This window comes from Acartia tonsa, chromosome 11 (genome assembly GCF_053477335.1).
Source record: "Acartia tonsa isolate MP-2025a chromosome 11, ASM5347733v1, whole genome shotgun sequence".
Lineage (NCBI taxonomy): Eukaryota > Metazoa > Arthropoda > Copepoda > Calanoida > Acartiidae > Acartia > Acartia tonsa.
Genome location: NC_137270.1, coordinates 31918173 through 31936150, shown reverse-complemented (window position 1 = coordinate 31936150; position 17978 = coordinate 31918173). Strand labels below are relative to the sequence as shown.

The 17978-nt window shown below is 31.6% G+C and overlaps 1 protein-coding gene and 1 long non-coding RNA gene across 3 annotated transcripts; one reads left to right on the top strand and one right to left on the bottom strand.

Annotated features, from left to right (window-relative positions):
• The first annotated feature begins 410 nt into the window (after nt 1-410).
• Nucleotides 411-15749, top strand: LOC145332173 (zinc metalloproteinase-disintegrin-like brevilysin H2b). Of its 2 annotated transcripts, none has more exons than XM_080177132.1 (19): nt 411-491; nt 3717-3819; nt 4644-4697; nt 5057-5111; nt 6131-6173; nt 6657-6708; nt 7564-7625; nt 7868-7923; nt 8230-8329; nt 9006-9057; nt 9519-9568; nt 10053-10123; nt 10816-10877; nt 11357-11392; nt 12457-12515; nt 14061-14169; nt 14421-14535; nt 14904-14968; nt 15335-15749. In XM_080177132.1, the coding sequence occupies exons 2-19, from the start codon at nt 3762-3764 to the stop codon at nt 15439-15441; spliced, it is 1206 nt and encodes a 401-aa protein (XP_080033258.1). In that variant the 5' UTR covers nt 411-491; nt 3717-3761; the 3' UTR covers nt 15442-15749. The 2 variants fall into 2 exon arrangements, with proteins under 2 accessions (XP_080033258.1, XP_080033257.1); XM_080177131.1 differs by having other exon boundaries at nt 411-517; nt 3716-3819.
• Nucleotides 2544-3314, bottom strand: LOC145332179 (uncharacterized). The gene is made up of 4 exons (XR_013884073.1): nt 3205-3314; nt 2967-3023; nt 2731-2788; nt 2544-2647 (listed from the first exon to the last, which is right to left on the bottom strand). It is a non-coding gene; the product is annotated as an uncharacterized LOC145332179 (long non-coding RNA).
• Nucleotides 15750-17978: the final 2229 nt, after the last annotated feature.

Here is a 17978-nt window from a genome sequence, read left to right as displayed (position 1 = left end):
TCTACTAGCGACTACACCCCCAAAGGCCTCTAGGATCTTTTGTGTTGGGTGAGAAGTCGTTCCCCCAACATAAATTTTGTGTTTTTTAAAGGGCAGGGGGTAGTTTTTGTGGGCGATTCCTCTTGAAAGGGCGGTGATACCCTCCCCCAAAATAGTTTTAAAAAATTTCCCTGGACCAATAAAACGTATTACTGTAAAGGAAAACAATATCAGTTCAAGGGTTAGTGAGATCCTTTTCTACAGACAATAAAAGCTTACTACTTTATATAATAGCATAAAATTTTTTTTATTTATCTCAAATTTCTAGTAATACTCCTACTGCTGCGCTACTCATGAACATTGTTGTTCCTGTTAAATTTCATTAAGTGTTCTTTTTATTAATTTATGCATTAATTTTACTTTTTCAGAATAAAAAATGTTCTAAAAAAAACAAAATAAATATGTAAAATGAAATAATGAGAACAGAGATAGAGATCTGATTTTAATTAAGGGGAGTCATATTTTAGAAATGGGACATGTAAGTTAAATACAAATTACCAAAGCAGCTAGATAGAATTGTTTTTTTATTTGGTAAGATCTTTTGAGCGGTTTGTGAGATCGTTGCGATATGAAAGAGGTGAAAAAAATCATCTCCCCCCCCCCCCCTAATATAGAAATATTAATCATTATGTAATGTAATTTTAATTGTGATTTGGACTTATAACATTAATACCCTTCTATGAATAAAGCTATAGAAGGGAAGAAAATCAAAGTTTGATAAGTTTATTTTGAAAACACTTTTCCTTCTTTCTCTTCCCTTTTTTTCTCTCTCTCTTCCCTTTTTTTCTCCCTCTCTTCCCTTTCTCTCCTTACCCATCTCTCAAGTTGAACACATAATTGCTAGTTTGCAAAAAGTCCTTGATATGTTAAATTGTGAAATAGGGAAACAATAAAAGTTTAATGTAAACATTTCATTATGATCGTTATATCTATCCTTCGTAATTTACAAATGTAAACCATTTTTTGTAACATCATCCATGAACTGCATGAATTTTAAAGTAAAAAAAAATTCTTGAACTAATAATTTTCGAACACTGACATAATAATCTTAACATCATTTTAGCAATTTATCTTTGATAGTAGCTTTGTGCAAGTCCCCTGTTTGATAATGATTTTCCGACCTTTTATAAGTTAAAGTCAATTTTCGCTTCCTTCACCCTTTTATTTAACAACCTTTGTTTTTAGGTCCTTTTTTACTTAAAATTTCAAACGGCTGTTATTTTATTATTTTTGAAGCTAGAAGAACAATTTTGCAGAAAATGTTTATCTTTATATAAATTTTTTATTAGAAATATCAAAGCATAAATTTCAGCGGACTCAGCTGTACTTGGCAGCTGCCAGCCGCCGCTGCTGGCTGTCGGCGGGAAAACGGCGGCGGATCTTGATATAATTTTAATACATTATATAGACACTAGCGGCTTCGCCCCTAGCCTCTAGGGGCTTTGCCCCAAGAGGTTTGATCAACTTAATTTTTTGTATTTTAGATTTAAAAAGAAAAAGTAAAAAAATAATTTTTTTTTTTTGGGGGGGTATTTACATTTTTTGGGGGGGTTGGGGGTGTCCCACCCCCTAAGAAAATAGCTTAAAACCATCACAGGACCAGTAGGTATATTCCCTGAAGAGTAGAGCCCAATCGGTTCAGTGGTTACTGAGATCTTAAGCTTCAGACGGACAGACAGACGGACAGACATCGTTCTACTTTGTATTATAGATGTAATCTGAAGTCTCTAATTCAAAAATTGCGGCCACAGGAGCCTTTTAAAGATTTCTGGAGACCTGGAGGATCAGAACCTGCAGGATCATACCTGGAACCTAAAATTGACTGAACACCTGTATTTCATTTAAGGATGTACTACTAGAGGATATTTTAGTATTTTTTAAAGATAAAATGCGTTGTTTAAGTCAAAAAAAAAAATTTCTCTACCTGGATAACTCTGCCAGGTTTGCTGGCATTCTGTGCCCGCCAGGATGGAGATAATAAAAAAACTCTAACTCTCAGTTATGTGACATACCCATACTTTAAAAAGTCATGCAGTTTGGGCTCTTTATCTTTCACACACAGAAAATGAGATAGAAAAAAACCGGAGGGGGGGCGTTCCCCGACCGTTAAGGGTTAAATTAGCATTGGTTAGCAAATTCTTCACATAAAAAACATTCTTCTACCATATGAGCAGAAGAAAAAACACATTACCCCTAAAAAATAGCTGACAGGCGGACAGACATTTTGCGCTGCCCCAGTCTGATGGCGGATATACTGGAATTCTTTACAGGTCAGCGTACCTGGGGAGCCTCATATGATGACTTGAAGAACTTAATTCTTATGGACATTTTCATTCTTCTGAAGTATTAATTATCCATAAGCGGTTAATTTCCTGAATAGAGTATCTAATTAACTATGGAAAGATAAAATCTTGCAATTAAATATTTTATAGGTACTCATTGCTTAGTTATAATATTTCAGAGTTTATAGTTTAACAAACGACATATATACAAGGAATAACTTTGCCCATACTACATATTTCATAATTAAATAACATAAAACTTACTAAAGAGTGGCTATATGAGGCTTTTTTGATGCTATTTGCTTTGATCGTTGCTGATGAATGTGCTGAAACAAATAAAATTTCGTTACATGAGTTGCTAATTGAAATTCTCAATTTAAAAGAAAATATTTCAAATAAATTTGTGTACCTCTGTTGGATTTTGATTACAGTTACAATTGGTGATGGATTGAACGGTAAGATACAATCTACAAATAATTCATTATTATATACAATATAATTATCCTTTAAGTGATAAAATTGAATTTGAAATGAAATTTGTTTGATCAGGACTTTTAACTTTTCAATTTTTTTTTTTTATAAATACTTGATTGCTATGGTATTTCTGGAATAGTTGATCTTTTGTTTTGCTAAATAACAATTTACCTTAGTTTATTTTTTTTGGATGCAAACTTAGTAGGTGCTCAATCGGCAGTTTACATTCTAAACAATAACAAACTATATATATACTATCATGGATTTTTATTCTTTATCAAAATTTTGAAACTGCATGGATTTATTGTTAACAAATATTTCGACACTAGTAATCTCAGATAGTTAGGTCTTTTGTTTCTTTTGGCAATTTTTGATACAACAAATGATGAATAACAAAATAAGGGTTTACCTAGAGTTTACTTCCACAAAGCCTTCTCCTTGATTTGGCGGTCGCCTCGGAGTAGGTGGTTTTAACTCTTTTATTGGTTTTATTCTGCAAGAAAGTATAATTTTTGAGTATTTGATTTGATTTTGTTTGAATTTGGCAAAATGAAATAAATTTAAAGAAAAGTAAATAAACTATTGCATCACATTGAGTTAATAAAATGGCGAGGTAGATGGGCATGGTTGTCCGCTTGGCTACTGTGTCTCAGGTTTGCCCCTAAATTAAACAGGTTTAACACATTTGGCTTCGAAACCGATTAATTTCTGCTGGATTAGAACCGGTTCTAAGCCATAATGAAAAATCATGCATCGTATCGTTTTATATCCAGTTTTCTACGAATAAAAAATGTACAATTGCCCGTGCCTTTGGCATCTCGTGGCTAATAAAACTAGTTTTAATCTTATAATTGTACATTTTTATATCCGCGGAAAGCTGTTTATAATACGATGCGATAAATAACTATTATTTTGTGCAGGTAAAATGAACAAACTGTGATAGAGAAACAAGAAACAATTGTAAAAATGGAATTATCCGTCCTCAGAAAATATTTATTTTTATCAATACCACTTTTGTCAATAGGTAGGTTTACTCATTTAAAGCAAAGCTAATCTATAACTGCTGTGAAGTTTTATCTCTTATTTAACTCCAAGATCATTTAATATATAAGGTTCAAGTAAACACTTAGAAATTCCAGAGAAAGATTATCCAATAGAATGATTTGTAATATTACAAATTTTGTAGATTACATTTATTATTTCTCTAATTTAAAGAGTTATTGGCTTGTTGGTTTCAAACTAATGTATTAAATAGAGCATTTTTGTTTGATTATGTAGCACGAAATGCATTTGAATTTTTATTAAACGAACCGCGTGTTTTTTCCTTTTCCGTGGAATCAATAGGGCATGAATGTGAAAGAATTTAAATTTTCAACCTTTTAATTTAAAAATAATACCTAAAAGTCTTAAGAATCCCATTCTTGTTTATATCAAATCAGTATTTTTTTTTTTGGGTGGGGGGGGGGTTGTTTCACCCCAAAAGCGCCTAGAAGGATAGTGCGTAATTGAAATCTGAAGTTAATACTTTTTTCAGTTATGTGAAAATAGTTTCCAATAAAAAAAATCAGCTCGATATCTTTAAAAATAAGTTCAGTACTTAAATTTTAGTGTTATAGGGGTGTCTTTTGCCCCACTAGCCCCTAGAAGGAAAGTCCCAAAATTCAATTTTCATTTCTTATAAGTGTACAAACTTCCCCTACCCTTATAATACCTATTCTTTTTAACAAAATAATTTGAGGTACACAACTCTCAGTAAATCTAATCGTAAATAGAATTCATCCAACTATCCCTTTGAAAATAAGCTTTTACAAATATCAATTATTTTATTATAATTATTTATTATGTTAGGACTCATTGTAGAAGCGGCTAGAGATAGAGCTTGTAATCTTTTAATAGCTATAGGTAAGTGTTTCGTATTTTATAAAGTGATAAGTTTTCTTATTGGTTAGATAAGATCTCGCCAACTACTGAACTAGTTAGGATTTTTCCTTTTAGCGAGCCTTCACATAGGTCCCAGGTTTAAATTTGTTGCATAGTTTTAGCTTATTTAGCTGCCCCTTCCCTCCCCATTTGATTACATAACCCCTTACATAGTTATATTACGGGAAAGATGAATATAGAAGAATACTATTCATTCTAGAGACGTTAATAAAAATATTTGAATACCAACACAAAAGCCAAGACTAACAATATCTGTCAGTTTAAAAATCTTTTATTAATACTTTTATGAAAGACTCCTAAACCTTATTATTATTTTTTAGATCAAAATACAGTTTTCCCTTCGAATAGTATACCAAAGAACGAAGATTTAGTCAGGAAAATTATTTTTATTTCTAGTAGCCTACCTATGCTATAATTTAGTTTGTTTGCAAATCCCTGAAATATCCTAATGTTATAGAATTCACAAAGAAAACTAAGGGACATTGGACGATAAATTGATGCATCCCCAATGATGATAAACAAAAATACAAAAAGATAGATAAAAATGTTTGTACACAAACTAGTTGGGAACCAAAATAAAAACTAAACCTATCATTGTTGAATATAATATAAACTTAATGTTTTCTGGATGTAATTTTATTTTCACATATTAACATATAGATTGTATGCATAAGATACAAGATTAGGAATCCATTACAATTTGGGTTTGGTCCAATAAAACAAGGACAGATTGGTTCAAAAGTTCGAGTTTTATTTTAGAATTTATATAGTAGCTAATCTTTAAATGATGTGAGAGAGAGAGAGGATAATTGGCTGTTTATTACACTGGTCGCCAAAGTTTTATAATGCCCTTTTCTTATTGGTTGGCTTAAGAACTTTGAAACTTAAGTGAATTTTGATTGGTTGGTTTATTACAGATCTACAGAAGGGGTATCATCATTTTTGAGATTTTTAGATCCCTGTAAAACAAGACAGTTTAAGAAAAATAGTGGGCGACAAGAATAAATATAGAAAGTCTAGATGGTCAATCCCAGTCATTAGACCAATAGGAACACAGGTTTGGAACAATCCGACCACATTATAAATAAGGACTTTTATTAGTAGTCGTGTCACAAATTTTTTTTAAGAGGGGGCATTGTGCCATAAATTATTCTAGAAATTTGTTGTTTCATTCTTTTACTCGAATAGTTTTGGGACTTTTTAAAATCTTGATTGGTTTGTACTAACTAGCAGTGTGCAAACTTTTCCACCATTAATTTTCATATTTAGAAGTGTTAATTATGTTTACATCATTGGTGATGTACATCAATTTAACGTGTATTGTATTATCCCTTTAGATTTATTATGCAACTAAAAGTAAATAGATCAAATAATAAGAATAATATATTTAACAGAAATGTGAAAGGCTTAGTCGACAGTGTAAATGAAATTTATAAGGTAAGAAATGACTCCAAATCATGAATAGTTGTACGCCTTATTTTCACATGTTAGGCAGAATAAAATTCCGTGGATATTTTTGCTTGCAAATGGAAAACCAAAATTTATTGTACATTTTTAATATTTCCTCATAAGGAAAATTAATTTTTATTAATATATATTTTAGGAAAATATATGTATAATCCAGACAACTACCTGGGGACCTTTTTCTGCTAGCAAATTGCTTTCTGCTCTTTTGTAGCGACTTGGCTGTTTTAATATTTGCGACGCAATTTTCTGATATTTAAAGAACCAAGTCGACACAGGGTCCACGGGGTGGGAACATACAATTATTTTACCTCTCCCCCTCTGTTGTTTTACTCTAATGCAAAATCAACAGATGGTTTACTTTTTGTTGGCTGCTATATGTGCAAAGTCTAAGTCTATTTGCAGCTTAACATCTCTGAGACGAGTAAATACTGATATAGATTTTACTCTTTTCAGAGAACAATCCTACAAAATCCTCCAAATCACAATATATACCTCAGATTACAAGGTAAACATTTTTCTAGTATGGCTTCGAAACCAAGGTATTAATATCCGCTGGATTAGAACCGGTTCTCAGCCATACTGAAACAGACAATTTCCAAGAATATTAAAATAAAGATAAAAAATTAATACCTGCCATTTTTTTAGGCCTTTGGTTTAATCCTTATACTAAAGTAACAGGATGTTTGTGTGTCTATCTGTGTGTTTGTTTGTACCGAAGGATCTCGCTAACCGCTGAACCGATCGGGTTCTCCTTAACAGGGTAGATTCTCATATGTCCCGGGAAGGTTTATAACTATTTTGGGGGAGGGTACCACCACCCTTCCTGGAGAAATTAAACTTTTTTAAAATTTCTCAATTTTAGAAAGAGAGTTCAACGAAAAACAAACATCAAACGTAAATTTTTTTTTTACTTTTTCTTTTAAAATCTAAAATAAGAAATTGAATTATTAAATTCGACTCTCTCCTCCTCAAATGCCCCCTAGAGGCCTCTAGAGGTGTAGCCGCTAGTCATTTAATATTTCATTTAAATAACTATCCACGGAAAGTTCTTATAATACGATGCGGTAAAATAACTATTATATACCTTTTTCTAGCGTGGCTTCTTTGTAGTCCATGTTTGTTTGTTGAGATTTACAGCTTTGCCAGGGAGTGACATTGGACTGTAAATAATATGGATACCCAAATTTTTATTGAATTTACATTGGTTGGTTCCTAACTAGTAAGAAGTGTCTAAACTTTTCAACCAGTAATTTTAAGTTATTAAAATTAACTGTATTTCAGTATAAACATATTTTTAAAACTAATATAAAGTTATCATGCTATCGCCTCGCCATAACGACAAAATTGTACTTGTTTTTAGATATTTGGTTGATAGAAGATTTCCTACCAAATTGCAACAATGAATCAATTGTCCTACATCAGGTGATTACTGGATAGATAATCAGACGGACAGAAAGATAGACAGATAGATAGACAAATGATCTGATCATATTAACAGATAGGCAATCCAACAGACAAAAAGAACTGGGCACAGTAGAGGTCAGAAGGAAGATCAACATTAAAAAGATAGAAAAATCACAATGATCTAGCTTGTGCAAAAGTTATTTAGTTTTGAAATGAACATATTTGCCTTATTTCTCTTATAATTTTTTATTTTGTTTTAGTTTTCCCGAAGCTATGATACTTCTGAATACTGTTTGGCGCATCTTTTAACAAACAGGTAGGAACAGAAATCTTAAGGGATAAGACAATGGAGGTAAATTGATATACATCAACGGTGTTAATAAGTAGATTATACCTTCGTTAGATTAAAAATTATTTGTTGAAACGTTTAGTTTTTATTAGTTTGAAATCAATTATTTAAAATTCAATAAAAGTACTCAAAGTTACAAAGTCAACGATTGAGAAAACGTGTTTATAACAATTTGGGTACCAATATATCCTCCTTTAGTGCTCCTAGAGGTCTCTAGAAGCGTAGCTGCTAGTTCAGGTCAACAATGCATTAAAAAATATCCACAAAATTCAGGGACTTTGGCTGTACAGTTGGACTTGCAACTGTGAAGGGTCTGTGCAGAAAATCTGACAATACTGGCCTCACTAAAACTAATCTTATGAATCAAAGCAAGGTAACCATTAGTTTATAAATATTTAAGGGATAAGACAATGGGCGATAAATTGATGTAGACCCCTCTCCTTCTGTAGGTGAAAACTATGGGTTGAAAAGTTTGGACAATAATTTAAATTGTTTGTAACCAACAAACCAGTATTCGAGCCATCGAATAAGATAACTTTGTTATAAAACTTTGGGTAATTTACAGTGTAATGTTCCCTCCCTCCCTAAAATTTTGCAATTTATTTCATTGTTTTAATTCAAAATTTGGGTTAGAAAGCACAAAACCTGAAAGAAATGGGAACAACATTAATCATAAACCCTTTATTTGCAAATTACATTAACTGAGGGATGAAAAAAAGAGGATTAATTTGTCTGCTATTAGCCTATCCTTAGAACCATCGTTGCAGTGTCTTAATGCATTTTTTGGGTATAGTCCCTTTCGTAACATCGCACCTTATGGGGCGATTCTTCGTATTTTTCACAGTAGCTTTTCTCCTATTTCTAGCCTCTGCGGGGGGTTCTAACCCTGCGGGGCGAATTATCTAATCCTGTGGGGCAATCACCTAACCCAATATAACCTATAAAAAGCCATTTTAAAAATACGAAGAATCGCCCCTTATGGGGCGATGTTACGAAAGGGACTATTCCCCATTTTTTCAACTTAATCTTATTTTTGTTTTTATCTCTAGGATTCCACAGTGCTAACGATGTCCCATGAAATTGGCCATAATTTTGGCACAGGCAAAGAAACATAGAATATTATTAATAAAAGTTTTCTTTAAATTATTACCTTATGTAGTTACATAAATAACCTCTAGCCCATTATTTAACAAATAAAAATTATTGACTTGTTAATCCAGGCTAATAAATTTCATCATGTTTTGACAGTGGAAAAATTGTCATTTTTCTCGAATTTTTAGTTAAACTTTTCAGTACATTTTTTTTCTTTTTTTTTGGTAACAAATTCTTAATGGCCATTTTTTGAGTAAAAGGTAAATAGCAACGATTTTTAAAAGATTTATCACTTTATTCTATCCTTTATAATGAAAATAACAATTTGAATACCTAAAGGGGTTATTTTTTCGCGTATTTTCGGTAAAGTTGTGTGAAAGCTTTGACTAAATAATAGCAATTTACTGGAATCTTTATGGAATATCGCGAAAAAAATGCCCCCTTTATTATTTAATATTCTGTGAACCCAGGACATGACGGTACAAATACATCTGCTTACCAAGATTGTGACGCGAAAAAGGAACAATTCCATTTTTACAGCATTTACACAATTTATTTATTATTAAATTATTAGTTTACTCATTTTCTGTATGGATTTTACATTTACATACAAAAGTTAAAATTAAATTTTTTGAGAGATTTTCACTATGAAAAGGTTTTTTTATTGTAAAAATGTAATCATTTAGTGGCATTTTTACTTTGTGTCCAAAATAAGCTCATACTTTGCTTCTAGCTGGTGTAATTTTTTTTAATATTAATATTTCTGTTATGAGGGCTGGAAATTTTGAAGATATTAACTCTCTAAAATGCCTATAACTTTTTCTTTATTGAGGCTAGAGTCTTCAAATTTTGGGTATTGGTTCTACTTGTTGCAGTCTTTCAGCGGTTAGAGCCGTGTATTTCCTGCTGGCTTCCTTAAAATTTCTTTTTTTAAGATCTTACTGAATACATTGGGAATTTACTTTATTATATTGGATGCATATTATGGATTGTTAACAAATTAGTTTATAATGGGGGCTGGAGAAAGCAAACCTCTGAATTTTTCATCCTGCAGTCTTCAAGCAATGCAACACAGGTACATAGTAATTTACTTTGTCTGTCAGTCAGTCCGTAACGCTCTGGATGAACATTTGGTTTACTAGGCTGCTATTTAAGATACACAGCTGAATTTTGTGGAATCCTTACCCAAGAGCATCCAATTTGCAACTCACTTTAGGTATCTGTCGGTCACCATGTGATTTTAAGGATGAAATGAGATTTACTTGAAATTAATTGTGTTTTTCTTGACTGTTAGTAAAAATAGAGAGATTAATTTTGCTGTAAATATTCTGCACAAGAAATCCATGAATTCTAATCAATGACTTTTTTCGCTGTCCAACTTTCAGTTGTTTTATAATATTAGTACCTAAATTGTTTTGATTCAGGCCTTTCGACACTCAGCTGTAACAACAAATGAATTAATTCGAGAGAAAAAATATTTGTAATTTCTGCTGATTTCTGGCAGCTGTAACCAACAACTGAAATAATTCGGGAAAAAATATTTTGTAATTTCAGCAAAAAATGTGACCTTTTTATATACTCCTGAAATATTAGTTTAGATTTTTCGCTTGTTGGTTATATTTTGTAGTTAGGGGGGCAGTCAAAGTATACCTATACTAAACCAGTCCCCAAAAACTGCTGAAATTGCAATTGGTAATACTTAGGTATTCCTACCTTTTCTATACTTCTGGATGTTTTCATTTTAGTAACACACACTATTTTTTTTAGACTACATGCCATCATCGAAGATAAGGATCTCTATTCAAGTTGTTTCAAACTGGAAAATGAAGGTAACTTTTTTTGTGAATATTTAATGGGAGTATGCAGAAATAAAAGCAAATGATTAGAGTTCTTACAGCTGTATTGAAAAGGTGTTTAATAGTATGTACTATAGTACTATAGGTTTTAAACTACGGCAAAACACCATATATTGATACTAAAAACATTGCGGTTTTGTATATTATTTTCTTTCAAGAAAATGCAATGAATCTTCAAATTACCTAGATACCTATTTTTTTAGTTTATGCTTAGAAGCCATTTACTCTCAGACCACAATAAAACTCTGATTTATTTATCATTTTATGATAATACTAGTCGCTTCGTCCCTAGCCTTCTAGGAGAGGGTAAAATAGTTCAGAAATAGCCTAAAACAACTCAAAGATATCTATAAAGCTTCCTTGAAAAATACAACCAATTTGGACCAATAATTTCCGAGATCTCAAGTTTCCTACAAAAAATCTTACTACTTTGAATTTGGTTTTATTTTCAGATGAAGAATCGACAACCATAAATATTCTCAAGAAAGGCAAGGATTAATATCTTCCTTAGAAAAAACCAAAGTCAAAGCATGGCTAACATCATTACCTGCTTTATCAGAAAACTAGTGGCCACCCGTCCCCAGAGACTTCTAGGGATATTTTAGGGAATGGGGGGGATTTTCACTTTCCATTTTAGTTTTTAAAAGGAACAGGAAAAAACTAACTTGAAAGTTTTTTTTTAGTAGGGGGATTAATTTTTCTTGGGGCGATTTCTATTGGGAGGGTAAAGATAAAATCCCAAAAAATTGTTATAAACTATTACTGAAGCCATAAGAAGCTTCACTGTAAAGGAGAACCATATCGGTTAAGCGATTAGCGAGATCCATAAAAATAAAAAATAGAAATTCTGGTGTTGCTGCCAATAATTTATGTGAAGTAGTTTCCCCAGAATTTTTTTTTTTTTGGGGGGGGGGATGGGGAGTTTTCATTTTTGGGGGGGTTGGGTGTGTCCCACCTCCCAAGAAAAAAAAGCTTAAAACCACCACAGGACCAATAGGTATATACCTTGAAGAGTAGAATCCGATCCGTTCAGTTGTTACCGAGATCTTAAGGGACGGATAGACATCAAGCTACTTTGTATTATTGAGGACATGCATTTTGGCTGTCTTTGTGTTTAATACATTTCAGACGCTTGGACTTTCTTAAACAGGGTTTATATCGTCCTTCTATTGTATATGAAATACTTTTACTTCTATATTATAACTTGGGTTTGTTTTAAGCAAGGGTATAACCATTTACAAACTAATTTTATATGATAAGATTAGCCATATTATTACTGTATTTTAACCCAGGAATCTTAATGGATAAGACAATGACCAATAAATCAATATACATCCCCAATGATGATACACAAAGTTACCACTTCTGGTAGTTTACAATTAGTGGTTGAAATGTATGGACACTCAACTAAATTAACCAACCAATCAAAATTCAAAGCGAACAAATAAGAAAAGGTTATTTTAAAACTTTGGAGACTATTGTAATAAACAGCCCAATGTCCCATCCCACCCTGAAAAGAAAGCCTAAAATAGATATTTAACCTTGTAATCAGTATGGGCCCACAGCGCTCCAGCTTGTCCTGTTAACCGTCCACCCGAAGAAAACTGCGAGGTGGTTATTAATATATTTCCAGTATTGCTTCGAATCCGATCAATATCCACTGGATTAGGACCGGCACTCAGCCATACTCAAAATTATGTATAGCATCGTATTAAATCCAGTTTTCTACAAATATAAAAACCAAATGTACAATCATAAGATTAAAACCAGTTTTGTTAGAGCGTTCATTCGGCATCTCGGGGCTAACAAAACTGGTTTTAATCTTATGATTGTACATTTTATATCCGCAGAAAGCTGTTTTTAATACGATGCGAGAAAAAAAACGTATTATTGATATTTTAGACTAGCTTATAGTTGCTTTAATTAATCCAAATTCATTATGGACATTGAAGGATGTCTAGACATCTATTTCATGGATTTGATGATGGTGGATAATATTTAACAATTGCAGAAATCGCCGTTAGTGAAATGCCCAAATTTTTATTTAAGATGACATTATTTACATTCTTCCAATTAGGAAAAATATTTAGTAAATTTAAATTAGCTAAAAATATTTTAAAATTATAATAGAACAAATATTTTTCTAACCTCAACTCTAAGTTTATTTTTATTTTTCTATACAAATTAGATAAAAATGCCTGTCTTATTAATAGCAACCGTACTGCTTACTTGGTTTGTCTTTTTTTGCTGGTATCCATTGTTCTATATGCTACCTAATGGGATAAATGATGCCATATTTAAACATAAAGCATTAAAAGACGAAGACTCGAACCAAACGAATCAATAGTTTAAACAAGATTTTAATTTTGGTAAAAAAAAGATTATAAAAAATTTTCCAAAATTTCAAGAAAATCATCAAATCTACCATCAATTAACAACAAATCTTTTTTTTAAAGACAATGGTAAAGGATAACACGAATAAAAACATGCCCAAAGGAATAAATAATTGAGAACAAGACCTTAAGGACCCATGACACAGAACATTAACCTATTACACTTGACAAATATCATCACTACTCCAAGGTGTCTGCCGCATCTTCCTTATACTTCTCATGTTAAAAAAATAGTTTGTTATAAATGTTATTTATAGAAATTAGTTTTCTGCAATTCCAATGTGATAAATTAGAAGATTGTAACCGATTCATTTACTTATTATCATTACTAGGTGTGCTACACGTAGTGCTGTAACCGAATTTCATAGTTTTACAAACAAAAAATATTTTTCCATCATTTTGTTATATATAAACTCATCAAAAATGCCAGTTTTTTTGCGATTTTAAGATAAAGGTTTTATTTTTATTTTACAGTAAGCTTAAAATATTTTTTTTAGTTGGTTGCCAAAAATCGGTAAAAAATGCGAGTCGAGGATATTTTTAGGGGGGTTTGAACTCCTCCCCTTAGTAAACTTTTAAAAAAAACTTCCCTTGATCTGAAAAATAAATGCATAATCTGCCATTTACAAATTCTTGTATAAAACATTTACATTCAAATATTTTAGCATATAGAATGTACTAGTTAAAAAAAACTTGATAATTACAAATCGCGAAGTTTTCTTGGCCTTCACTTTCACCCCCTTTTACAAATTATTTTTACCAGGACAAACCACCACAAGACGAGGACCCGCCGGAGCCTCCCCCAGAACCGGTTTGTGGCAACGGAAAGCTGGAACATCCAGAGGAATGTGACTGCGGCATGACTCATGAAGGTTTGGTTTCGGGTTTTATGGCAAAGATACTCTATTGATTGCGTGTTTGTATACTGTATCCATAGGCGATTTCTTTGAGGGTGGAGGTACCCTCTCCTAAAATAGTCATAAACCTTCCCCGAACTTAAAAGTATCTTTTCTGTAAAAAAAATCATACCTATCGGTCCAGCAGTTAGCGAGATTTTAAACTTCAGACACGCACAAGATAGATAATCATCATGTTACTTTTATGTTAGGCTTTATATATTTAGAATGTGATGATTCCTGTTGTTATCCTGGAATTCTAACTGATGAAGATTTGGCATTAAATAGCACAGCCAAGCCATGCTCCACGTTCACACACCATCCTTGTGCTGTCCCGTATTTGTAAGTGGTTCGTTCTTGTCAGGTCTGGGGCTATCCAGAGAGAGGGGATAACGGGCTGTTTATATTAGTCCCCAAAGTTTTAGAACAACGTTTTCTTATTCGTTTGCGAAACAACCTTGGGTACTTTAGTAAATTTTGATTAAGTTGAGTGTTCTAACGCTTCAATCACTATTCTTTTCTACAAAAGGGGTAATTTTGTGTATCATCATTGGGGATGTACATCAATTTTTCGGCTACTGTCTTATCCCTTTAGATCCTTGGGGGTTAATAGTAGTTAGTTCTAATATGTTCGTCAATGTTAGGCACATAAATAAAATAAATATTAAATAACTAAAATTGCTGCGCTACTGAAGTCGCTTTCTATGTAGTAGTCCTCTGATTTATGGAATTGCTTATTCTTGGATATTTCTACTAATACTCGCTGTTATTACAGGTAATATTTTGCAAAAAATTGTGGATTTTTATTGATTATATCTACAAAATCATGGGGAAGGGAACATTGGATTTGAAATAAAGCCGGTCACCAACGTTTCATAAACACGTTTTCTCATTAGATGGCTAAAAACCTAAGAGTCTTTAAAGAAATATCTATTTTGAAATACCAACTAGTAGAATCTAAACTTTTTCACATTAATTTTAATCTAATCTACATTAGGAGTTATTATGTTTATCATAATTGGGCGTGTACATCAATTAAGAAACCATATAGTTCTTTGTTGTGATATTTTTTATCAATATAAGCTTTCCTTATATGTTAAAATATTACATTTACTAAATTTCTAAATTAAAAATTATTCAGGCATTGTGCTTGTGTTGGATTGGAGGGGACGTAGGTATTTGTACGGGCATATTCTCAATCATGAAGATGACATCAGGATCAATGCTGATGGTAGATCTTATAGTTAAGCAGCGAAGACGACATTAGAAGAGAGGGAAAAAATACAAAGAGTATATTTTCTTCTGAATACAAAGAGTCACACTGAATTGTTTAATTTATCATATTTTATCACTTAATTTATTACTCACATCAAATTAAATGTCTGCACTTTGTGATGAATAATTAGTTTAGATTCACTTGCACTATTTTATTATTATAGACGACTATATTTTAAAAATTAGGTTATTTTAGCATACAAAGAGTATCTTACATAATTAATTATTCAAAGAGCCTCATAATTGCACTGTTTTTTTAACTTGTCACACAGTGCGTTCGAAGGTGCTTTGACTTTTGTGTCAGAACCTAAATTGGGACATAGTGCATTTCATTACCCTAGGTTAGGTAACTTCATTTCACTTTTCAATAAAATCTAAAATGCAGCCGTTTTTGAGAAAATTAGATTTGAAAATTTTTAGTTCAATTTTCATCCACTAGGAGTTACCGCAGAGTCATGACCAGAAGAGCAAAGATTTTGTATTTAAAATTTTGAACAAGTTTGCTTTTATAAAGTCTTTCATAAAACCTCTCTATATATGATTTATTTCAGACTGAATTTCCGTGACCTTAGCAAAGCAACTGATAAAAATGGCCATGAATCAACTCACTTCAGGAGTGGTTTTATAAAAAAATTTATAAAAGCGAACTTGTTAAAAATTTTAAATAAATGATATTTGCTTTTCTTGTCATGATTATGCGTTAACTCCTAGGGGATGAAAATTGAACTAAAAATTTTCAAATCTAATTTTCTCAAAAACGGCTGCATTTTAGATTTTATTGAAAAGTGAAATGAAGTTACCTAACCTAGAGTAATGAAATGCACTATGTCCCAATTTAGGTTCCGACACAAAAGTCAAAGCACCTTCATAAGCATTGTGGTCATGTTTGCAGCTTAGAAGCGAAGATGGCTGCTATTAAGAATTTCTGCATTTTCTAGTTTAATAAAGAAAAATCTTTTGTGTTTCATATTCAAAATCTACTTATTCCATTTGAAAATTTTGGAGGGAGAGATTATGTAGGAGTTATGTAATTGAATTCAAAGAATCATGAAGGGTAAAAATTTTGATCAAAAGAAGTTGTCAAGGGTTCTAAAAAAGGCATTACGAGATTTCTTTGTATTCCTCCTCCCTTAATTTTTTAACAATGCATCATTATAGTTATTTTTTGTGTCGTATTATAGACAGCTTTCTGCGGATATCAAAAATAATGAAAAAGAGCGTAATTTTATCACATAATTCCGTAAAGTTGGGTGTTTTGTTGTAGTCAAATGTTCCTAATTATAACCAAATTTACATACATATGTATATGAAATGGTCCGTAATTAGGAACAGTTTCACTTAATAAGAGCATTTGACTACAATTTTGTTTGCCCTTAGAAAATTGTCTGTATTACGATGCTATACCTGATTTTTCAGTATGGCTGAGAACCAGTTCTAATACAGCCGATATTAATTTGTTTTGAAGCAATACTGGAAAGTATATTAATATTTAATTTGCCATAGATATAGTAATCTCACTTTGACACAGTAAATTAAGATCTTAATTAAACATATACTAATTAATATTGTAATATAGATGTAATTGGTCGAGTTGGATATACGAAGGAAAGTATTGTTTCGATAACATTATTTAGATGAATCTTAGGGTTAAATTCTGGGCTAAATAATGCCAATAGATGGCTTGTAATTGGTCATATAAGCATGTTTTTGCACTCTCTTTGTATCATTTGGTCTAAGCAGTATCAGATTATTTGTCTGCCTTTTTGTACATGTTTTCATTGTGTGGGAATTTAAGCTGTGCGGGCTTATACGTGGCTAGAAGTAGCATTCAAATTTGCAGAATAGTTATAATCGCATCGTATTATAATCGGCTTTCCGGGGATATTAAAATGAAAAATTACAAGGTTAAAGCCACAAGGCCCAGGCTGACAAAACTGGTATTAATTTTATGATTTTTATTTTAATATTGGTGGAAAACTTCTGTAATACGATTGTAACATGCTTTTTCAGTATAACTGAGAACCGTACTGGCAAATACCTTCCTTCGTTCATTCCTCTTGATTAAATTTATGTATTTGTGTGTGCCTTTTCAAGCTCAATGTTTTAGTGCTTTTTTTAACATTGACAATCTGTAAAATTAACTTTTATGTAATTTTGTATTTGTGATAAAATCTTGGGTTGATTTTGCATCTAAAGAAAAACTTATTTGCTAATAATAAAAATTATCAATATAAATTGGACGATACAGTATTTATTTTCAAAAATTATTATTTGAAGGAAATATTATTTTCAGTGGAAAATTGTTTTTCTTTTAGTTCTCTTTCTTCGTCCTTAAGTTATTTGGCTTTTTACTTGCTTTATAAAATTTGAAATTGTAAAAACAAATTGTAAAAAAAATTGTCTTCCTCAAAAACGATCTCCTAAATTCAGGGTATAAAAGTTAAAATTTAACATGTGAAAATCTCAAAATTAGTTATGAATTATTACTAATTACCTAATGCTTTTAAGTA